This window comes from Semicossyphus pulcher, unplaced genomic scaffold, assembly GCF_022749685.1.
Source record: "Semicossyphus pulcher isolate SPU_LCO1_2020_fin unplaced genomic scaffold, fSemPul1.0.p SCAF_3, whole genome shotgun sequence".
In the NCBI taxonomy this organism is placed as follows: domain Eukaryota; kingdom Metazoa; phylum Chordata; class Actinopteri; order Labriformes; family Labridae; genus Semicossyphus; species Semicossyphus pulcher.
Window position 1 is genome coordinate 5,661,612 of NW_027211704.1, and position 23,918 is coordinate 5,685,529.

The 23,918-nt window shown below is 43.1% G+C and overlaps 1 protein-coding gene across 5 annotated transcripts in view; it reads right to left on the bottom strand.

The window, feature by feature from the left end:
- Nucleotides 1–23,918, bottom strand: part of eif4g3a (eukaryotic translation initiation factor 4 gamma, 3a) — a 66,985-nt gene that overhangs the window by 2,856 nt on the left and 40,211 nt on the right. For 4 of the 5 annotated variants that reach the window (XM_069677615.1, XM_069677616.1, XM_069677614.1 and 1 more), the window contains 21 exons: nt 22,897–23,676; nt 21,407–21,495; nt 18,327–18,618; nt 18,066–18,190; nt 16,061–16,180; nt 13,249–13,404; nt 12,849–13,046; nt 11,132–11,278; nt 10,779–11,015; nt 9,018–9,122; nt 7,524–7,662; nt 7,077–7,201; nt 3,989–4,079; nt 3,695–3,812; nt 3,330–3,556; nt 3,016–3,128; nt 1,742–1,914; nt 1,216–1,341; nt 1,002–1,083; nt 637–735; nt 371–517 (listed from right to left, as the gene is read on the bottom strand). In XM_069677615.1, the coding sequence (XP_069533716.1) occupies nt 371–517; nt 637–735; nt 1,002–1,083; nt 1,216–1,341; nt 1,742–1,914; nt 3,016–3,128; nt 3,330–3,556; nt 3,695–3,812; nt 3,989–4,079; nt 7,077–7,201; nt 7,524–7,662; nt 9,018–9,122; nt 10,779–11,015; nt 11,132–11,278; nt 12,849–13,046; nt 13,249–13,404; nt 16,061–16,180; nt 18,066–18,190; nt 18,327–18,618; nt 21,407–21,495; nt 22,897–23,676 (3,689 nt within the window). The remainder of the gene's footprint in view (nt 1–370; nt 518–636; nt 736–1,001; nt 1,084–1,215; nt 1,342–1,741; nt 1,915–3,015; nt 3,129–3,329; nt 3,557–3,694; nt 3,813–3,988; nt 4,080–7,076; nt 7,202–7,523; nt 7,663–9,017; nt 9,123–10,778; nt 11,016–11,131; nt 11,279–12,848; nt 13,047–13,248; nt 13,405–16,060; nt 16,181–18,065; nt 18,191–18,326; nt 18,619–21,406; nt 21,496–22,896; nt 23,677–23,918) is intronic. The other variant, XM_069677617.1, reaches the window with a different exon arrangement.

Here is a 23,918-nt window from a genome sequence, read left to right on the forward strand (position 1 = left end):
TACTTGTTAAACAGGACTAATAGGTACTGAAAGAAGCAGGTGTGTGATCAGGGTATGTGAGTGGGAGTGCGGATGAATTTTGCAGCAGCAAAGAGAGATGACCTCTCTTTGGAGCAACAAGAGAGCAGTTTATAACACTGTCCTACTGAGCCATGTAGTATTTAAGATGCACTCATCTTCACAAACAATGGCAGAATTGCACCAGTGTCTGCCTGTACAAATCTTGGCCAGTCTAAATATAAATCTCATGAGCAACATGGAGTCAATAAGCATGCAGCGTTCTCATATTATAATGCTGTTGGAGGCGGGGCTTGTGTTTGTGTGTGTTGTACTATTTTTAGAGACCTGACTGCACTGTCACTTCTCGTACCTCTACCCAGTCGAAGATCTGCTCGTCGCTGGCCATGTCCTCCAGGAGAAGTCTCTCCAGCTGCTGGCTCAGCTCCTCAGGAGACAAGATCCTTTTACTCTGGGACGCGTCAGAGCTGGAGCCGTCTGACAGAACGAACTGAAGCTTCTGTTTGTATCAAGACGAGAGGAGAGACAATAAGGTAAAGATGACGAAATGTGGAATAAAGATAAGATAAAAGGTATATTGATGTTTCTCCAATTCAGTGGATGCTCTTTTTCACTGACCTGTTGTGAGATGAAAGCCTGGACGTCCTCTCCCTCTGGCAGGAAGTCGATCCAGTTGAGGCCAGATTCCCTCCACAAAGAACCTATAGTCCTATGGCTCTGTGGGGACAAGACGAGACAACGTCACACCTCTCTTCTCTTCAATACAAAACGTTTTAAGTCGAATATACGAGCAAAAAATCACCAGGGCATTATCATCAAGTCATTAGTGTTAATAATAGGAGTAAATGAATAATCAAATCTGTTAAAGTGCAACACTAAAAGACACTTAATCCATTAACCTCCAACTACAGAGGAGCTATTGATTTTACTCCACTGGCACTCAACAGAGAACATAAAAACAATTAGAGTGAAGTGTTTCTCACCATTTGTTTGCATAGTATGTGTAGTATTTCAGAAATTAAGATCCCAGCTCTTCCCACAGGAAGCAAAGGTTTGCTTAGTTCACTGTGAACAAACAGAGACGACAGAAATTAATCTTGAAAGGAGGAACATAAACATGACAACAACCATGTTACTTTTTTCAAAGCACAAATTTAAACTCATTCCAGCCAAATGTAAAGTTGTGACTCTCAGTACCTAAAGAGCTCTCTCATAGAGAAGCCCCCCTCCCTCAGCACGGGGCTGAGCAGCTCGGCCAGGTACAGCCAGATGTGGGGAATGTCGATGGCCATGTCGTCCGCCTGCTCCAGCGTGTCTGCAAACCTGAGGAAAAAGAAGACACAGAGACGGTTAGGATGCAACTCCAAGTGATTACACTTTTGTTCCTGTGGTGTCAAAGGTGACAGAATCACAAATAAATAATTAATGTGGCTAAAACATAAAGCTGTATATGTATTATTGATGCACTTTATTGTTGGATGCAATGTTGACAAGGATAAGCTAATGGAAATCCCAAAGTCTCTGCCAGAGACCAACTATAATTTCTGACGCCACAAAATCAACAGGAAAGATTAACAACAAGCAAACGGCTTTATAATCAATATTTTGTCTTTATGGAAACCCGATAGTCACATTTACAAAAAGCAGGCAAGCATAAAAGAAACTCTGACTTTCTGAAAAGGTTAAGATCGATAGCCCCCGTGCATTAATCAGATGAACTGACCCTTTGTAGAACTGGGATTTGGGCAGGAGTCCCTGCTGCAGCAGCTGGAAGAGCAGCTGGCCCATGTGGTCCCGAGTTATCTGACTGCGCTCCAGAGTCGACTCCACCCCGACGTGCACGAAGATGTGCAGCTGAGAGCCCAACTGAAGCTCGTCCACACACTGAACCGCCTCCTGCAGGAAACAAAGAAAAAGGAGACCAAGTGAGGGAGGGGAACTTACATTTTGTATTAGTTATGTTTGAATAAAGGAGATAAGTCATATATAACTTGTAAAGAGATAGAAAAACATATATGTATATTGAAGAAAAACATGCTACATGATACATTATTTTCTAAACATTGAAACAGACTTGTTTCAGAGCATCCATCCATCCGTTATCTATATCGCTTATCATGTTCAGGTTCGTGGGCGGGCTGGAGCCTATCCCAGCTGTCATTCAGTGAGATGTGGGGTTACGTCCTGTACTGATCGCCAGCCAATCACAGGGCTGACACATATGCTGTGTTCGAAATGCCACACTATACTAGCAGTACGTACTGATTTGGCCAAAATGCAGTATGCCTAATAAAAGCAAGATGTGCGGTACACCAAAAACTCCCGTATGTCGTACTGATTTGGAAAAAGCCTCCAGTATGCATCGGACCAGTCTACCTCTCCTACCGTATCCCACAATGCAAAGCACTGGAACGTCAGAACAGCAGTTGAAATGACGGACAGCAGGGGGCGTCACAGCTAAAGAAGCGGCAGTTATTGTTTACTTCCTCTTTCCAAAACCGGAAACTGGTGTGGCGTAGCATACTGCAAAATACATGTGCAAAGCTCCTCCATTCTACAGACTTCCGCCGAACACAGTATGCAGTATGTGGTATATAGTATGTAGTATCCGATTTCGAACACAGCCATAAAGACAGACAACCTTTCACGCTCACAGTCACACCTACGTGCAATTTTAGAGTCACCAATGAACCTAATGAGCATGTCTTTGGACTGTGGGGAACCCATGCATGCACAGGGAGAACATGCAAACTCCACAAAGAAAGGTCCGAACCAAGATTTGAACTAGGAACCTTCAAAGCTGTGACTGCTAACCACTGCACCACTATGCAGCCCCTGTTTCAGGGCATCATCAAAGCAAGTTTAAATGGTAAATAATGTGCAGAAAAATGAACAAAAGGAGTCATTTTCATCATCAGCAACCTTTTGAGCAGCCCTGTGTTGCACTAAAAATTGGCCCCTTAACTGACATCTTCTGTTGGTTTCTTGTCTCCGTACCTTGTAGTCATTTATGTGCAGGAACTCGTCGATGATGGACTTGGACTTCCTCTCCAACTCCTCCTCAGACAGAGCCGGTCTGTCTGGGATCTGCACCACTGGCTCAGGTTTCACTGTCGACGCAAAAAACAGATTCGTAAGAGGTACTGCAATACTTTCTATACTTTAGACTGTACCTATAGAGTATTTTTTATAATGCCAAATGAATTAAAATAAGCATAAAATAATAGAAAACTCTTATTAGTGTAATGCCACAAGAGACAGTTTACATTTAATATTGTTATGCATGTACAGTGTAGAGGTTTGTGTCTCACCAGGCTCCCTGGCTCTGCCCCGCTCTGACTCTGTCTTGTCCTCGGTGACACTCGGTCTCCTCGGTTCGGCTCCCTCTCGTCCTCGGTCTCTTCGCGGCTCCTCGGAGGTTTGACTCTCCAGCAGCTCCTTCGAACTGCCTCCCCTGACGAAGGATCCGGGTCGTGACGAGGGAGGGGCAGAGATTAGTGGCTTCTCGCTGCGTTCTCTCCCTGTACTGCTACGACTGCTGAGAGAGAAACAGAGGCCGACAAATAGGTTAGGTTGTTGCTTTTCTCTCAGGGACAAGAAGCACAAAATGTACCAGACAGGGCAGACAGAATGATTAAACATGAGCGATTAATATGATGCCACAGCTGTCCTGTACCTTCCCAGAGTTCTCCTGGAGTCAAAGTCTTGGTTCTGTGGAGGAGTGGTGGAGGGCTGAGGTGAAGGTGTCGACTGCAGTGCAGAGTAACGATTGAGGCCAGCTGTCCGTGATAGTTCTGAGGAAAGAATTACAAGAAACACCGCACTTACAATCAAGGAAAAATGATCGACTATTAGACAAACATTAGTGCTAATGAAAATCTACTGGACTCATCGTGTTTGAAGAGGAGGTAATGTATCATCTGTACCATTTCCTGCTCTTGCAATGTTTAGCTGATTCATGCCTTCTTACCTGAGTCACTGGCTTTGGCTCCTCCACTGCTGCCCTTCACCCACGTAACCTGAGCCCGGGGGCCCAGCTGGATCTTCTCGTCCATTTGAGGCTGCAGAGCGGGGAATAGTTTAGAAACAAGAAGGGGAACTGACACCAACAGGTAACATTAAGGTGGTGCATGAGAGGTGCATCCCTGGCATTGTACTGTGCTGAGCTGCCAGAGGAACAAAGCACATCATTCAGTGTCAATACCAACATCCATGTGTTGCTTTACTCCTAACAATCTGCTGAAAACTAAAATGTGAATGTGTCCATCTACTCTTTTTTAAAACCCTTTAATTTTATATTGTGGGGCATCAAGAATGCATTGGTGTAAGTCTTTGATTCAAGATTTTAAATTAACAACATCTAGCACAGAACATACAGAGTATAAATGTAGTATAATACATTAACTGTCATAAAATATCAGTAAAATAAACTGGGGCTAACATTGAGTTACATGGTGGTACTCCTCCAGCAGGGGGAGCTCTGAAAATGAATTAATCCAACTTAATTTCTTGTGCTCTACAGAGCAGTACCTCATGCGTCCAGCAGGGGGCATGTGTACCATTGAACATAACCCTCTGTAATGTAGCACAGATGAGGGCTGGGACAGTGTGTGTGTGTGTGTGTGTGTGTGTGTGTGTGTGTGTGTGTGCGCACACACATGATGAGCCACAGGATTCCTCCTCCTGCTGCTGTGTAAACAAGCAGGCTATCTGCTGTGTACAGAAAGTGAAAGAAAACCTGCCACCAGCGAACGAGCCTGTGACTGACGAGGAAGATATCTTCAAACTTGTCACGACATGAAGAACAACCTCAGTAATTTGACTAATTTATAATGCAGCCCAGACTCCAAGTGTCCTCAAGGCAGCCTGCACACTCATCACAGTCCATCAGAGTGTTTTTATTAGGTAGTTATACTTGATGCCTTCACCACACTGAATGTATCTTCTGCATTAGAATGCATTATCTACCTAGACTCTTGTGAGGAATTAAATTGATGACTTTCACTGCCAGTATGACTAAACCACATAAACCTGAGAGACTGTCAATCAAACTCTGCTGAAAATTAAAAACCATGACGGCTTGTTTTGGTGTCAAAGCAAAAACACAAACTTTAGGCCTGATAAATGGTAGATATACACCCACATGGCCAACACATTAGGCAATAACCTTGTTTTTTAATGATTATTTTTCCTTTCTTTTTGCCTCTAATGAATTGTCAGGGAAAAACAAAGGAGTGAAACAGGGGAGGACCTGCAGCAAATGGCCTGGGATGTAATCAAATCCAGGCCGCTGCAACTACAACTTAGCCGTCAATGTAACACTCTCTACCAAGTTAAGTTCGGGGGCAACCTGATTCATTAAACTGCCAACAAAGATAAGATCTGTTGATTGTGAACTCATCCAGTAAGTGATGTTTTAAGCCGTGGCAACACATAGGTGCATCGACGAGTGACTGTGGGAACTTCCCTGATATCCATCCATTCATCTTCTATACCGCTTATCCTTTTTCAGGGTTGTGGGGAGGCTGAAGCCTGTCCCAGCTGTCATTGGGCGAGAGGCGGGGTTGCACCCTGGACTGACTGCCAGTCAATCACAGGGCTGACACATAGACACTCGCATTTATGGTGCAGGAACACGACAAAATTAAGACCATTGAGAGGCTGAAGGAGGCTATGTTTGTGCACATGCACGTTCTAAGCAGCAATACCGTACATAGATTGTCAGCAAAGGAAAGAGGAAATACTTTCTTTCTTGATAACAACAAATAGACTAATTTAAAAGAATCTAAATCCTACGTGTCAACAGGTGATGGCGGTAACGCGCCACATTTGGCTCCAATCTGCCAATAAAATACAACAGAAGAAAGTGACCAGCCAAGGACATTGCTAATGTAGCTAGCTTTGGCTTGCTAGTCGCCAGCCTTGGAAGCTAATGACCAGCCTAGCCAGTAGATGATCCAATGGGTTGCTAGCTTCGGCGTGCTGGTCGCTAGCCCCGGAAGCTAATGACCAGCCTAGCCAGTAGCCGATCCAATGGGTTGCTATGTTAGATGCATGACTTGCTGCCCCGGTTGAATGAATAGGCGGCTTCTCATTTACCATCACCGGCCTCCCAGCGCTGGCTTATCATTGGCCAGATCAGTGGCTGGCTTATGCAAGGATATAGCCTCCTTCGGCCTCTCAATAGTCTTCATTTTGTCCTTTATCCTGCACCATATACATTCACCTTACAACGAGCATGTCTGTGGACTGTGGGAGGAAGCTGGGGTACCAGGAGGGAACCCACGCATGCATGGGGAGAACATGCAAACTGCACACAGAAAGGCCCACCTTGTCTGAAACTGAATTGAAAATTGAACAAGGAACCTTCTAGTTGTGAAGTGACAGCGCTGACCACTGCACCACCATGCAGCCCTTTCTCTGATTTACAACACTCTTTTCACTTGCAGGTGATGTTGTACTTTCTTGGTTTATCTGCAAACGTGTCAAATCAAACCAGAACAAACTAGAGGCAGAACTGTAGAGCATTTTCTTTGGTCTGGACCTGCTGAAGTAAAGAAGTGAAAACACCTTCCTCAGGCCACGTCCACACCAACATGCTTTCATTTTAAAACTCAGAACTTGTGCTATTTTTATACCCAATATCCAGACTGTTCCAAAAATTGAGACCTTTGCAAACGCTGCTCCTGATTAAGTCTGAATATTCCAGTGCTGCATTATATTGCATCATGCTACACGTCTGCTTCCTATTGGAGCTGTTCAGTCTCTGTATTCCCTGTATGAAACTCAAGAGTTACTCATGGTAACGGTTCCTAATCATCGTTATGTAAACAAAGAAATCTCAGGTTTTACTTTTCAGTTTTCTGCGACTAAGCAACCAACCACAGAGGAAACAATCTTCCCGTTTACACCGGTACTCTTACGCCCAGTGTAGGTGAACTGTGTTATGTGCCTTTTCTGAATGGATATTGTTTAAAATGCTGTTATAAAATGTAAACATGTCGGTGTAAAAGCTCCTTCAGGTGAAAGGGAGAATTGTGGGTGTAAAGACGTCATACCTTGGAGATCTTTGGGATCTTGGTGGGATCGATGGTCCTGCTGTTCTTGCTCATGGGCACAGTGTTCCAGGTCTCTTCTCTCTGCGTGCGCTGCTGATCCCTCTGCTCTCTCTGCTCTCTTGGATCTACGAGGCCGAAGAGACACACCCAAACAAAGGCGGACAGAACTTCACTAAAAGTCCAACAATATTTTCATTGAGTAAGTCAAACGACTGTGAAAGAGACGGCTGGATTAATATGTCTGACTTTTTTTACAGACGTGATAAAATATTATAGCTCAGCTAGCAGATGGGAGGGAGTTGGGAGCTTCCAGTCTGCTGTTGGGAACAATAGCGTCCCTGCAGGCTGTGGCGACAGGAAGTCTGCCTGTATGCTAGCAGGCTTCCTGAGTTGCTGCAGCCGATGTGACTCTAAGCCTAAAAGAGGATTTAGACTGCAGGGCCTGACCTGGCCGTCGCTTGCTGTCCTTGGAGAGCAGCTGCTGGTGCACTTTTCTCTGCTCCTCCTGCTCCTCGATCTTTGCCTCCTTGTGGATCTGCTCGATGGTTTTGGGGCCCTGGTCGGCTCTCCTGGACACCCAGTTGTGCTGGAAGAAGAAGGAGAATGAGGGTTTTAACAGGAAGGATGAAGATCAGTTAAGATTAAGGAGGGGCAAAGCAGAGCAACACACAAACGCAAAGACTGATGAATTAGCTTTTGATCGTAACATTTAATGTACATTTTTGCTGTTCCACGATGGCGTTTATGGTGGTTTTGTTTTTAAACAAAGTGGATCCTTGCACCGCCGAAAGAGTCGCCCTCATTTTACTTTCAAATTTGAAAGCAGGGCTTGATTCTGTGTTTCTACTGTCTTGTAGGAAACTGGCATTGATTCAAACAGTTTGTGTTTCAATGCAGATGTCTCTCTATTGGAAATGAGACTGGCGTGAAACACCTATAATATCAAGTGAATTGCTCCGTGTTTGTTCCCATTCCTTGTATGTTTCTGACACTGTTGTCAGGCCTGGAAACTTGAATTTTCATATTTTTATTTGTATATATAACCAGGAAAAACAGATGATTATCAAATAAGGACAATTACTCCATCAGTTATGTTTACAGGAAGTCCCACTGACAAGATTCAGCCTTCGTCACTGGTTATGTTTTAAAATTGAGGTTAAATACCTAAACAAAGTAATTGCTACAACAGATTAAGGATAGCCACAATTACCACCTTGCGGTCGTCTGCCTCCGCCAGTCAAATTGTAGTTTACTTCCATCTGTGTTTCCCACAGAATGAAAGTGTAACTGTGGCCAGGACGGGGGGGCATTTTTGTATATTGTAAACATTACCAAGAATAAATGACCCTAACAACAATAGAGCAGCATAAGTAGGACTAATTTAAGCATGAGAGGTCACAACACAGTCATTTACAGGAAGGACACAACACCAGAGAACATCTGTCTCTCTGCGTTTCTCTACAGATCGTGCGATGTCCGTGGACCCTTCATGCAACAGCAGAATGAACGTGTAAATGAGGGGAGGATTGTCCACTAAGAAGGATGAAGGATGAAAAACATTCATAAACCAGAGAGGATATGCTTTCAAGACCCCAACCTATTAATTGATCATTGAGGGCTTTGTTCTCTGTTTGATAAAATAGAAAAATGCTAAAATTGGTCAGTAAATATACCTGTGCAGCTGTTTATGTATCTGGGTGGTGTGCACAAGTAAAGTCTATGTGTTGGAAACTAAATATCTGGGGGGTTGACAGCGAGCAGATCATTCAAATCAGGTGTGTTAGAGGACGGAGAAACCTAAAACATGCAGGAAGGTAGCTCTCGAAGAGCAGGGTCGGCCACCCCTGATCCAGCATGATATCAGATATAATTTCTTCTAGAGGGTCAAAGATCAATGAAAGAAACCACTGTGGGAAAACTCTTCGTGACTCACACACTCACCAATCTCAGGTCTATAATGTCCTGTAACATGAACCGTATCCGAGAGGACGTCTTCCTCTCCTTGACGATTTTTTCCATCTGATTGAAATACTGGTCCATCCGAGGCTGAAAGAGAAAGGCAGAGAGAGAAGGTTAATTTAAAACATGAAGGTTACATTCTCTATGTCTCTGTTCATTAATCGACTGGGCTGCAGGTTTCAGAGGTGCCAACATAATTTCACTGAACTGACCGATTGTTGGGTTTATTACAGGGAGCAGGAGCGGTCTGACCGCACAGGATTAAATTGAATCATTTTAGGAGACAGCAGAACTAAAACTGTAATAGCCCAAAAGGAACAGAACCAATTCACTGTAATGGCCCGACATTAAAGCGGCCATGTTCACATTGAAGCGGCTATTACCACATTAAACATGATGAAACCCATCTCAAGGACGAGATGGATGATTTATAAACACATTCTGTAGGATTTAATCTACAGACGCTGCATCTTTATGTTGGTAAACATAAAAAGAAATACAGCAGGAGTAAGGTGTTATGAGCTCATAGCAGTCAGAGGGGTTTTTGTTTTGCAGGGTGACTGGTGGATGATGAGGATCAGACCACACATTACAGTGCAGCAAAAAGAGAGAGCAGAAAGGCCCTCGGGTCAGTTCTGTCTCGCAAAGCGTAGGACTCTCGCTGAGTCCAGCTGGGAGTCGCTCATGTCTACAGGAGAGCCGGTCACACAGAACATAGCAGAGAATCCACAGAGGGGACACTGTGGGAATATTCCTGTTTTCTTCTTATTTCCTCATGACATGTTTCTGAACTGGATGCCGCCCAGCTGGTGTGGGATCGAGTCCAACCAGAGTCGTCTCTTTTATTTCTCAAAAAAGTGTTGCTAGGGGCGCCATTTTAGCGCAGTGGTTAAATTGCACGGCCCAAATACAGAGGCTATAGTTACAATGTTCTGATTTAATTCAGCAGACGCTTTTGTCCAAAGCGACAAACATCTGAGAGTTAATACACGACAAGCAACAATCAAGACAGGAGGGAACAAAGTCAGTAAGTGCCAACTTCAAGTGCTACCAGACACTGGTGGCGACAGGCAGTGCACAGGATGTTTTTTTTTCTTTTTTATAATAATCATCAGCAGCATTAACAAGGTCAATACAGTCGTCATCATTTGAAAATTGCAGACTGCAAACTGCAACTAATTATGTTCATAATCGATGAATTTCATTTTTGAGCAAATTGAATGACTTGCTGCATTTTGGACTGTTTGTTGGACAAAAGAAGCTCTCAGAAAAAAGCTTTGAGTAACTTTGAGCTTTGGGAAATTTTAACTGGTATTTTTCAATTTTAAAATAACCAGATACCTACAAAATGACTCTCTTGTGGGACATAGGTAACATACTGTAATTGAAACATATAAGACTCATTAAATAAAAGATTTTAAACAACATGCCGCTTCATCTATGAAAGTAATTCTGCAAAGCTTCAGACTGTTCTGAAGGTGGTCTGAGCCACTGTCGTCTCTTTTTCAAAACATGAAATCACAGGGATGTACTTTCTTTCAATAACCTTCATCATTTGTTTCGTGCTTCCCACAATAAGGCTGCTTTGTCACATTTTGGTATATATATTACTCCAACTACTATCACCTATAAAGCCCTGAAATATACATGTTTACTCTCCTTCACTTAAAACTGAAATCATAGCATTAAAAAAAACGTACTGCCCCCAGAAATAACACAATCAACCGTCTCTCTCCTCCTCACCTTGGCCTTCTCAAAGTCCAGGTCCTTGCCGATGGTGGTGAGCAGCCTGCACAGGCACTCCAAAGACTCCTCGTCGTGGTTCTTCAGCAGCTTCACAACACAGTCGTGCATGATGGCCTCCGTCAACATCTTCAGCTTGAAGAGCTCACCGATGAACTTGATGTTGCCGATGGAACGCCGTCGGGCCTTGTCCTTAGCGTCCTCCAGCTCTTCCTGAAGACGATCACGCTCCGTCGCCTAAAGGGACAAAGGGAAACGTTATGAAACGCTTTTCCTGCACAGTTATTAACATAATCTTTGCTAGAGCTGTGTATGAATTCTGGTGTCACAGTTGAGTGATTCATCGATCGTACCGACGCAGCAGAGTCCAGCTCTTTCTGCTTCCTCTCGAACACCACGTCGTCCACCTTGTCTTTCTCAAACTCCTTCTGGCAGCGGTTTAGCAGCAGCTTGCGAAAGTTCACTGTGGTGTTGGGTTTGTCTGTCATGGGCACTTTGAGCTGCACAGGAAGAGAAGACATGGTAGCAATTGTTAACAAAAAGATGTTTAAGACAAGTTCCAAACAAAACCTTTAAAAATGCTGAACATTTAACAATGAATCAGGTATCTAGCAGATTAAGACTTAAGTAGTTCTTCCTTATATTTCTGAAGAAAACTATAACACAAAAGAACTTTACTACTACTGTTTTTCAGATTTACACAAACATTACTTTAAAGTTAACCCCCTATGTCTGTTTGCATTGTAGGTCTTGACTGGTCAAACTAGACCCTAGGGTTAGTCAGATGCCTACTGGATCTGGGTCCATGTTTTATTATGTTCAAACAGGTCTTCTATTCCTACGGGACACTAGTCTCTTTATCTTTATCTGTTATATCCAAATGAAGACGTGTGATCAGCGTTAATCAAAAGAGAAATACATAAGTGCTGCGTTTGTAACTTGGCTGATGTTTAAGGCTATTTCAAGAAAGGATTACAGAACTGAAAGTACAGTGAAACTAATGTTGACAAGCAGTTTCTAAAAGTGTAGGAGGCAGCAAGTATTTTAAGAACAAGGCCTGGTCCATTTTACAGGACGGGTTTATATACATTTTCATAAATATCTGGTGCAGTGGTAAAGTTTTTATAAATCCCTTAAGGGTTAAACTCATTTTGGACCTTTGGGGACCTCTAGAGTTTGTACTAAATATATCCATCCATCCATCCATTATCTGTACCGCTTATCCTGTTCAGGGTCGCAGGAGGGGTTGGAGCCAATCCCAGCTGTCATTGGGCGAGAGGCGGGGTTACACCTGGACTGATCGCCAGTCATTTAGACAACTGTTCACACTTACACTCACGCCTACGGGCAATTTAGAATCACCAATGAACCTAACACGCATGTCTTTGGACTGTGGGAGGAAGCCGGAGTACCTGGAGGGAACCCAAGCACGTACAGGCAGAACATGCAAATTCCATACAGGAAGGTCAGAGCTGGGATTCGAACTAGGAACCTTCTAGCTGTGAGGTGACAGCACTAACCACCAGGAAGCCTGTACTAAATATATGGTTAGGATAATTAATTGATACATGTTTCTCCCGCATTATTAACAGACTTCTTTGCAGCAATAATTAATTTTTAATGAAAAGCAACCAAATATTAAGAATTATTAAGAGTTCAATTCAAGCAGTGTAACATCAGCATTCTCTTCAACTCCCACTACTGAAGATAGTGGGCGCACATATCTTATGATTTCTTCTTGCAACTCGTATGAAAATGCAAACGTTCAAACTAAATCATATACATGTATTGACCTGTGTTGAAGTGCACCACATTTTATTGCAGCAAGGCAGAGCTGAATCTAAACCATTGTTTTGTGGAATCAAGTTGACGATGCATTTAGATGCAAATAAGATCGGTTTGCACACAGCTACAAAAAACTGCACTGTCATTGGAAAAAGGAAATATTACCTCGTGTTGAACTAGAATTGCTAAATCATGTCTTTGCATCTGGATCATATTTGTGGTCAGATTATTCTTTATATCGTCGACACACTCCTTACGCTCTAACAGACACCATGACCCTCTTACCGTGGCGAGGCAGCGGCACATATTCCCGTAGGCCACAGAGAAGCTGGGCTCATCGAGGGCCTTCTCGAACACCAGGTCGATGACCCCTTTGAGCCTCTCCTCTGTGTCGATGGTCAGATCAGTCACCTGCTTCATCAGCTGGTTGAACTTCTGAGGCGTCAGCTTGTTCAGGATGCTGCGGACCTTCCTGAAGAGCTCCTGAGGGACATGAGACATAAGGGGAAGTTAATCACAGGGGCCTTTGATACCGTTTCCTGTCCCTCAAAACCATCTGTTTATTAGATAACTTTGCTTCATTATGCCGTAGGTTAAATAACTGACCGACTAATAATAACAACTCTCATCATAGTAACTTTAAGCTCTTAAATCAAATAGATTGTGTGTGTATATTTGGCCCTACCTGTGTTTTTTGCATCTCTGGATCCTCTGCAGGACCCTCCCTCTTCAAACCGGGTTTCCAGGCGTTTTCAGACTTTTTCAGTTGAATTTCGTCGTTGACTGACACGTTCATGATGATCTTTCTTGGTGGAGGCCGCCGTGCCCCGATGTTCATGAGCTGCGAATGCAAAAGAGAGACAGAACACGGTCATCTTTTTCTTTTACCAATCACAATGATGCATTAGCTATTAACTTTAAATGTCTACCTGTGATGAAAAATAACAGTTGCTTGTAATTAAGTACCACCTTCTGAGCTCTACATGAACAGAACCGCATCTCTCTGCATCGTCTACAGATTGCAAAACGTGAGGCTTTTCTTTTATGTGAAAGCCTATAATTTAAAAACCAAGCAGCGCGCTCCGTTTCTGGTTCCTATGCAACCACAGGATCACCTGCCCTTCAACAACTTACCCCGAAATCTCAAGTACGGCCCTAATTCGCCTCCAGGCCTGCTGTCTGTTCAAATCATGTTAAGTGTTGGTTAAATCATAAAGCCACAACCATCTTTAGTTTGTCCTCCATGATTGATGTTTCCCAGCAACTGTAGACTATTTCGGCTGTGATTGGACGATGGCGGAAAAAAGCACAGACGTTGGGCGCTTTTCTGCTCTCAGTTTCATTGCTTTCTAAATTAAGGTGTTCAGAGCACAGAAAAAAAACACACAAGGCCTCCAGGGCGCATATCAACATAAAACTGATCAAGATACCATATCCTATTCCTCATAACGTCTGCTAATTATATTAACTAGTTCCATTATGTTGCAGTTTAAATCATTTACGAAACTCTCATTTTAGCATTAGATTTTTTACAGTATAAGCAGCGGTGGATGAAGAACCTGAAGGATACAGATATCATACGAGAAAATGACTTTGGTATAAGTAAAGTCAGCTATTCTAATATTACTTGAATAAAAGTAAAGTATTGGATAGTTAGTCATTATAATGCTGCAGTTTGAAACAGCTCTGTTTACGAGAGAGAAAAGTGACGCTGCATCGAGCGGAGCAGAGATACTTGGGAGGCAAAGGGGCAGGGAAGTTAATCTTGAATTTGACTCCGGTTTTTCTTAACTCTCAAAGTACAGACACGCAAATTGACATACTACACTTACAATAAGGACAGGTTAGACAAGGTTACACGAACACTTTAAAAACTAAACTAGTACTAAAACTACCATATACAGGCTGGAGAGCGCAGTACCGAGGCTGCCATCCGCGGCGTTATCTTGGATTATGTGATGTCTCCCAATTGACAAATAGTAATAGCCACGTTACACTTAAAAGAGCTAACTCTTAATTCGGCTTCTTCGTCCCTTCTCTACAGCCGAGAGCAGCGGACAAACACCGCCCCGCAGTTCTAGATGAGCAGACCCACAAGCAAGCTAACGTGAGGCGGGTGGGCTAGCGAAATTAGCTAACGTTTAGCAGCAAATCGGTTCGGCATTTCGGCGACAGTAAAATCCTAATTTAAGCTCATTTAAAGTGTGGCTTTTATTATATCTTTTATCTATTTTTTCCCCCCGTAATTTACGTGCGTGTTTTGGTTAGCAGAAATGGCTACAGCGGCTCCGCTCGCCGATCTCTACTGTCCGACTCTGGCTCCCAATGACATCGCCATCGCAAGATGGCAGCACCTATCACAGGGGCTATTTTGGCATCAATTTTGTACAATGAGAGCAGCTGGAGACGCGTCACTACAACAATTATTTGCACTTGCACAAATGCTCCCAAATATATTTTGAGGTTGCACAGATTAAATTTCGGGCGCATATGCAACCAATATGGTCGCAATTTCGAGCCCTGAATTGATTTTGTCCAATTTTCCCAATAACTTTAAGATCTTAAAAAAGTGTCTTTTGGGTCGTGGTTCAGCTCAGTGGTTGGAGCAGGCGCTCCATATACAGAAGCTACAGTCCTCAAAGCAGCAGCCGCAGGTGCAACTCCTGCCCTCGGCCCTTTGCGGCATGTAATCCCCAACTCTCTACTCCCCATGTTTCCCGTCTCTCTCCTCTCCAATACATTTTTGCTTTAAAACTGCATAAAAATATGGCTCACATGTCTGACAGGAGCCTCATTGTATTCAAAGCTTGACTGTCTTACAGTGGTATCACAGTGCTGCACTGCACTCAGGAGATGGATGTTAGAGATTTTCTTTGTTGAATCAAACTGGAATAATGTTGCTTAAATTTGATCCCATAATACCCCGAGTATAATGGAGAAGTTTGACAGATGTGAAGCCTGAATTTTACTTTTTCACTTGTGTTGGGAGGGCACAGAAAGGATCAGGGGGAGTTTATGTGAGACTATAAAATGTCAGTGTGTTCTCATTTCTAAGTCGTCAATTTTGTACATTATGGCAAAGCCTCGGTGAATCATGAAGAGGCGCAAGGAACCCTCGCGACTGTATCAACTCTAATGTAAACCCATCCGCTGCAACTGCTCCTAGTGATAGAAAAAGATACTTCAGGTGGCTTGGTCTTGGGCGATGGCTGGGTCAAACTACTGTCTAAGTAATCATTTTAACCCACACCTTGATGTTTTCCTACTGTTACACTTTAACCATGTGTTGGAAAAGAAGAAACAGGGCCTAACTTGTGCGTCTGTGTTTGACGTCCTCGGATGAGAACAAAGTTAGTAGAAAGTCTGTAGTGTCTCATGCAGACACTAAAGGATATCTTTATCTGTATTAGACGCTCAGGGCAGTGACAAAATGTTGGTACTTGATGACCTCGGACTGGAACGTGTGAAACGTGTGTGTGAGTGCATGTGTGACTCACTGCAGCTCCTCGTCCTCCGGTCATCTGCCGACCAAAGTCTGCAAAGGCAGGTGTGAAGTCAGGTCCTCTGGAAATCGCCCTGGAATCCACCGCTCGAGACGGCAGCTTGTTTTGGTTCATCTGTACGACACATGACATACACGGCACATTATCACACACATGTAAATACTGACTGAACAGCAGGGGGAGCAGTGGTCCCCTAACAATCGTGCCAGTAGGGTAAAAGGAGTGAGTGTGTGTCAGTGTGTTTGCATTTGTAACCCAGTGGTCCCTTAAAGGTGACCAGCTGTAAACGACAGTCATACTTCATTTGCAGCTTTAGGTTTATGTATTTTTACAGTTCTGGTGATAAATTGCGCTTGGCGGTTTAAGCTGGCCGCTCAGTGAGAGAGGTCAGAACCAGATGTGGAGGAGAAAGGAGGAAGGGTGAGAGGAACGCGGGATAGTTGTGGGGGAGGAGAGAAGAACAAATCCAGCTCTTTGTCTTTCAGCTGTCCTTGACTTCCTCTCCTCTCCTCTCTCTCCCGGAGAGATTTCACTTTCTCCCTCTGAGAGAACCAGACTACGGGATTGTACATCAACTGCTCGCCGGTCTGCTTGTTCTTTTTAGGAGAGGTGGGGGAGGGGCATGTACTCTTAACACTGCCAAGTGTGACATAATAGCAATGTGATTTTAATCAAAACAGCATTCGAGCGGGCCATATGCTCCACCCCAACGTATGTGTGGATCAGAGGAATGAAACAGAATAAAGTGGTGTTTAAACTCTGCCTGTTGCTTTCATGAAGAACCCCGTTTCATGAAGAGGTTTACTCAAACCTGCGCGTCCAACTAATGCCTGTTTTCATTATTGATTAATACAATCCATCATTTGAAATCTTTTAAATTTAAGTCTTTGTGATGAGAATTATTCATAATTTTCCCAAGTTTCAGTTTCATAGAGCCTGAGGGGAGATTTTCAAACTGGTCATTTTGCCCAGCTACAGTAACGCTGCTTTTCGACTCAGCTAGATACTCGCTCTACCTGTTGGTACTGATACAAGAACTTTCTCTGTTATGTTTTTCTCTGCAGATAGAACCTGCGCTAGAACTGTGAAAAAGCTGTGTGAAGAACCTCATTTGGGTCTCAAACACAGGTAGACACTTTTACGTAACCTTATAGAATCATAAACTTTAGCTACGTATGAAAATGTGTATGCTGTGAATGTTTACTTTAAATCTTTCGCTCTGTTCAAAGCGACTGCTGCAGACCGCTCAACCAAACTACAAAGTAGTGATCAGCGTTGTGCAGGGTGTCCATGACACGCTATCGCAGGAGTGACGATTCCCTCTGACCAGTCAATGCTCTGCAGAGTTTGTACGTCACCTTTTAATACTGGCTTAGTTTGCTTAAAACTTCAGGTACCAGGTTCTATCCATACATTTGCCAACAGTAATGTACATTTCTTTCACAGTTGTAGACTGACACTGTAGCTGTGAGGGACAAAATACATTTAATTATGCCTCCTAAGAAAATAGTAAGTTCTAACAATGTCTTTAGTGAAGGATTTCAGTCATCGGATCTCTGAATCTTAAATTATCAAAAAAACAAGTTGAGCTGATGTCAGTCCGCAGCTCTGTTTGCAGCCCTCTCTAACAGCGTTGCAGAGACTTAGGTGGAACTGCTTTATTTATTTAATCAATAGGTATGTTTGTTTTTCAGAGGAGACCTCGCCCAGTAATTCAGCTCTCAGTAAAAAGTTTGTGAACAATGAACAAGGAATCTTAACCTAAAAAAGCATAAATGAGCACCTTGAAACAAGCGAGCTGCTGCTCGGCTTGCAGCCCCTCCAGGTTTCTAACATGAAACTGTTTAATTCAGCTTTTTACCAGTTTTAATATCTTAATACCAAGTCTTAAAAATGTGTTTGATACATCCTCATTTGGCACTCCAAGTCTTAAGTATACTGGAGTCTGGGAGTATTTACAATCACTAGCTGATCTCTCCGCAACAACTGGCTCACTCACCTTGTCCAGCACCACGTCACTGATGGGTGGGAGCCCCTCAGGCTTCTGTATGCAGGCGGGCATGAACTGGAAGCCCAACAGGAAGTCCCTGTTATACTGCCGCTTCCCACTGGAGTCGGCAAGATCTAGACCACCGTGCAAGATTTGAGAGGAAAGGACCACGAAACAGAGAAAATAAAGTTAAATATCAACCAAAGATTGAATTCATAATTTTTGCATCACAGTTAGCCTCAAGTGGCTTTAAACATCTGTTCTGCCAACCTTCAATGTCCTGTGGAGCCCCTGTGGAGTTCTCCTTGTCTCCGGGTGTGGCTCCGCTGTCGCTGCTCTCCGTCTCCGAAGTGTGGCCCGCCCCGTTCCTCATGGGCTCCAGCTCGGCCTCACCGTTCTCCTCCGGGGCAGCGGGCTTTCCGTCAGCCTCGGGGCTGCTGGCGGGAGCTGGGACAGGGCTGGAGGTGAAGACTGATGATGGCAGGGGCACCGGGCTGCTGCTCAGAGGAGCCGACTGCAGGGCCTGGTCTCCAGCAGGGTGGTCCACTGGCCTGGGCTCGTCCTGCGAGGAGGCAAGACTCAGTTATCGGATCTCCAATATTTGTCTGTAAGCATTATGGCCTGCTTTATTATCATTTAGCAGGATGATTATAGCTCTGCGGCTGCTGTCATGAGGTGAAAAATGCTCTGACCGTTCATCATATTTTACAACCAGCAGCATCACAATTCATCCACATAATAACAGTCTATAATTATCGGTTCTGAGCTGCGAGGAGGTCATCTACATACAGGTTGAAATGGATGGAGACAAAAAGAAAGGAGTGGAAAATGAGCGATGACTGAATAAAAACCGAGTGAAGGTAAGGGTACTCGAGGTAAATGAGAGTAGATGAAATGCAAATAGGGCAGAAAGGGTCGGGTTCACACAAGAGACAGAAACAAGAGGAGAGCAGGAGCAGAAAGGCCTCATTGTAGCAGGTAGTGACAGTGGTGGCATACAGTGGATAAAGCCCATGCTGCTAGGATTTTCCCTACATCATTCTTCTTCAATAATATCATCAAAAAATATTGTCTCTACATGGAAGGCTAGTTGAAATACATTGCTATTATCATATTTTCTCTATTTTGTATGTGTTGTACTTTGTTACATTCTCCATCTTCACCTGTAAATGTTACTGACTTGCAATGGTAGTGAGATGCTTTCTTTGATTCCATTAAGACAATAACAGCATCTGTAGGTCTCATGGAGCAGGATGGTGCAGCAGGATGATTGAGATTTAAACTAGATTATGCCAAAGAAATTAGTAGTATTCTACATTAACCATGGCCTGATGTCCACCTGTTTTATCCCCATACCCCCGAAACAGCCTTCACAAACACAACATACAGCTCCGCAATCAAATTAAGAGTACACTCTAAATTTCCTAGCTCTATCATACACTGAAACTGTCTCATATAAATGTCATACTGGCTTCAATATAGCGTGTGCATTAAATGATAATTGTACTTGAATGAATAATAAAAGCAAGGTTACAGAAATACTTTGTTTGCTACATTAGCTCCAACATATCAGCTGTAGCCTACAGCAGAAGACTGTAAACACTACCTATCCTAGCTCAATTATACAACCCATGTCAAGGCCAGCCCAATTCAAATCTGAACCCCATTGAAAACCTCCTGAATATGATCAAGAGGAAGATGGATGGTCACAAGCCATCAAAACAAAGCCGAGCTGCTCCAAGAGCGGCCTAAAGTCACCCAACAGCACTGTGACAGACTGGTGGAGAGCATGCAGAGATGCGTGAGAGCTGCGATTAAAAACCAGGTTATTCCACCAAATTTAGATCTCTGAACTCTTCCTGAGTTAAAACATTAGTATTTTGTTGTTTAAACATGAACATGAACTTGTTTTCTTTGCATTATTCGAGCTCTGAAAAACACATTTTTTGCATCTTTTGGTTTTTCTTAACCATCCGTCATTTTCTGCAAATAAAATATCTACATGACAATATTTATTTTGGAAGTAGTGAGAAATGTTGTTTACAATAAAACAAAAGTTCATTTAACAGAAACACAAACAGAACTAGAGAACAACATTTTTGCAGTGGTCTATTAATTTTTTACAGAGCCGTGTAGTTCCAAAAATAACCGGGTTGCAAGAAAGTTGGACTGTGAGCTTGGAGGCTGTGGGAGACACCACATGTTTACAAACAACTTGATTTTTCTATTCAAATACATAATTTATTTTTAAGTATATTTTCATTGTGTTCATATCTTTTCATTTACTGAACTCTCACAGTTAAGGAAGGCTGTGTTAGAGCTCCTGTGAGGAGTTTTTTGCTGGTTATGAAACAGACTGAAATGAATTCTGACGACTTTATATGAGCTAGAAAAGCAAACCAGACCATCAGCGACAAGAGTGATTATTTCTATATAGTTATCTTTAATGCCTGAAACCGCTGGCGGGGGGGTAGGTGTCAGATGAAGCGATTAACTGCACGCTGCCTTTGTTTACATTTTCTAGGGCAACAATTTTAAGTGAGTGATACATGTGACTGTTAAAGAAGGCAGGAGGCGGTGTTAAAAAAAAATACCACTTAAGCATGCACAGGACAAAATAAGCAAATAGATAAGAGGTACGGCTTTGTCCACAGGGGGCGCCAGAACCGAAAGTTCCTCAGAGGAGCTTTAAGTTGCATTAAATTGCCTCTATACTGTTGTTGCATAAGTTTACAATTAGGTCATGAAAAATGTAGACAAGCCACCAAACAAAGAGTTATTTAGCTTCACTGTGAAGACAATTTCTTTTCAACATAAATTCAAATTGTGAATCTTTTGTCAACAGACGCACAGAGAAGCCAAACAGAAATTACCTTTTTTCTTTAAGAAAAAAAGATTTGAGCAAATAAAAGAAAAAGACACAATTTCCTTTTCCGTAATGTGTAATTATGTCAAAGTGTTTTGCGTGAGATGTTGACTTCTGCATAAAATAACACATTTGTTCAATTTGTCTAAAAGAGCCATTTAAACGTCTGGACCACTGTTTTTCTGTGGTGAGAAAATTCTTCCTCAGCAACAGCGAAGCAGAGGAAACGAGAGCGCGAGCTGACTTTACGTACAGTGGGCTGGGTGAGCAATGAAGATGATTCCTCGCTGTGGTACTCGGACGATAACAACACCCCAAAGTCATTTATGTCCGCTTCCCCCAACCGCACATGTGGAAACATTTTCCACTTGAACTATTGCCCACATTGTGCAAGGGAAATTATATTTAAAGTATGTATATAGCTTTTTGAATATTTGCTACGGCTGGCTCAGCTTTGTTTCCTCTCGGGCCTTTTTTTTCTTACCTCATCCTCCTTTTGAGATGCGTCTCCAGCAGAGATCCCTTCATTTGGTTTCCTCCAGGTCTTTGGTATAGCAGAAGCAGTCTGATTCACTGTAGAGACGTGCAGGAACATGCAATTAGCCAAAACCAATCATTAAAAGAAATTACAGAACTAAAAAAAAACATTTTCTGTCTGTATTTGAAAACGTGAAGTCCATTTTTAATTTAGATATAACAGTCCTGACAAATAAATGTTTTAAACTTGCAATGAGTAACACGTGGTTTTGTTTTTAGATATGACAACAAGCCAGGAAGTTCTTAAAATAACTTCAAATCACATTGGCAAAAATGGTTTCCTAAATCTGTCAGTAATAAAGTTTAACATGCTAATAGGCAGATTGAAGTTTGACGCACTGAAAACTCTGCTGTCCTCTAGTACATTGTGTACCATTGTAAAAGTATTTTTAGGTTTTAGTATATTTATTTTTACCTTGTTTTTTGTTTGTTGTTTTTTTTGTTCAGTCAGTATTCGTTGCTATTGAGGTTATGTGTGCATTGCAAACAATTTATCTTGCCTCCTTTTCTCTCACTGGATACAAGTCTACTCTGATTAATGCACTATCCTAGTACTGTAAAAGTACTATTTTGTCTTTGCGATGTATGGCATGTGTATATTGTATGTGGTATCTTTAAAAGAAAATAAAAACTATAAATCATGAAAAAACATGCTTTTAGTCTGTACTGACTATTTCGTCATAGTGACAGATGTGCACTTCTACTGTGACCCTGGGTGCATTCAGTTTGTGAAGCCTTTTACAAACAGAATCTAATGGTTTTCATTAAATGATTCCCAGATGTTAACCATTATTTGGTTCTGTCTTCGTTTTTTTCTTGCCCAATCTAATACTAATCATGAAAATGATTTACACATATTTTAAAAGTGATATAATGTCGAGGTTTCTCTGAAAGAAATGATTCTATCTGATCGAGGGAGTAAAGACCCGATGAGGGTCGAAAGCGTTCAGCGTTTATTTCTTTGATACTGATGTTTTTTTAACGAGAGATGCCCTGATTCAATAAAGGCATTTCAAACTAAATCCTTGGCTCCGTGTGAGTGTGCCTGAAGAAAGCCTAGTGGCTATTTTTTTAGCCTTCGAGAGCACCTGGCATTCACCTGGAGTTAAACACCTTGCTACCGCGAGCATCTGGTATCTGCTTCTATCTGATGTTTTATACTTCAGCATTGTGCCTGATGAGAGATCATCAGCAATGTGTGCTATATGGGCATTAATAAACCCCCTGTGTACAATACAGCAGCCAGGTTACTTTGCTATTAGGCATAAAACTGTGAAACTCATAAAACAGCCTCTCATTTTAGGCTGGACTGTCACCAAAAACCACCCGGCGAAGGATTCATTACGCCTGTGTTGCACTTTTGTTAGGGAAATAAATGATCCGGGCTACAACACATTTTAATTTCACAGCTGTTTCAGCGTGTAACAGTTACAGTACCTGTAGTGGGACTCCTCCTGGTGAGTGCTTGTTGCTGGGGCTCTGTTTTGCTGTCAGTAATGCCTCCGTGTGCCTCCGTCCCCACTCTGAGGACAGGGTCTTTAGTGTCTAAGGACTTGCTCGGCTCGTCGGCCTCTGTCGTGGCCTGCACTAGAGGCGGAAGGCCCGGGGGGAGTGAGACTGGCAGAGCAGGGGCGGGACTTGAGGTCAGGGTGACTGGCACCACAGCCACAGGTGCCATTGGGGCGAGCGCAGCAGCAATGGGCACCTCTGGCCTCACGTCAGAGGGCAATGTTTCAGAAGAGGAGGAGTCTCTGTAAGAGGGAGCAGAGACCGTGGGCTGGAGTGCAGCCGTGGACAGAGGAGAAGGCTCGTTAATAGGGGGGTCCAGCTCAGTCCCAGAGTCCGCAATGCCGTTCAAAGCCTTGGGAGCCGGCGCTGGCGAGGCAGACAGAGTCCGTGGGGCGTCTGAAAGAGGCTTCTCTGTGTTGGGAGTCTGAGGTGACGCCAAAGAGGGTTTGTGCTCCCCAAGCGAGGGGGAGGGAGAAGAGGCTGAAGACGTGGACTCCCTGGCTGAGGGACGTTCACTTTTATTGGCCACTGATAGAGGGAGAGTGACGGGGGCGGTCATGGGGACAGGGAAGGGAAGCTCTGGTTCGACAGTAGAAGAGGGCTCAGGTACGGGAGCGCTGGCCTCCAGTCTCTCCACAGGGGCTTCAGGCTGCGCGAGCCCAGGCGAGGAAGACTTCTGGACCACTGGCTCTGGTTTTGGCGTTTCATCTAAAAGAGTTCAGATAAACACACAATTAAATGATTTAATGTTTAATTGTAAAGCTACAAGTATATATAGGATTTAAACCAATGCCAAACACCGCAGAAATTAAAGCCAAAGTTATTCCAAAGCCAAAGTTAATACTTTGCAATGCCCATTTCTAGAAGAGCCTTTAAATCACATAATAATCAACGACATATTCAAAAGAGACAGTACAACACAAACACAACAATAAATTCCTACATTAAGA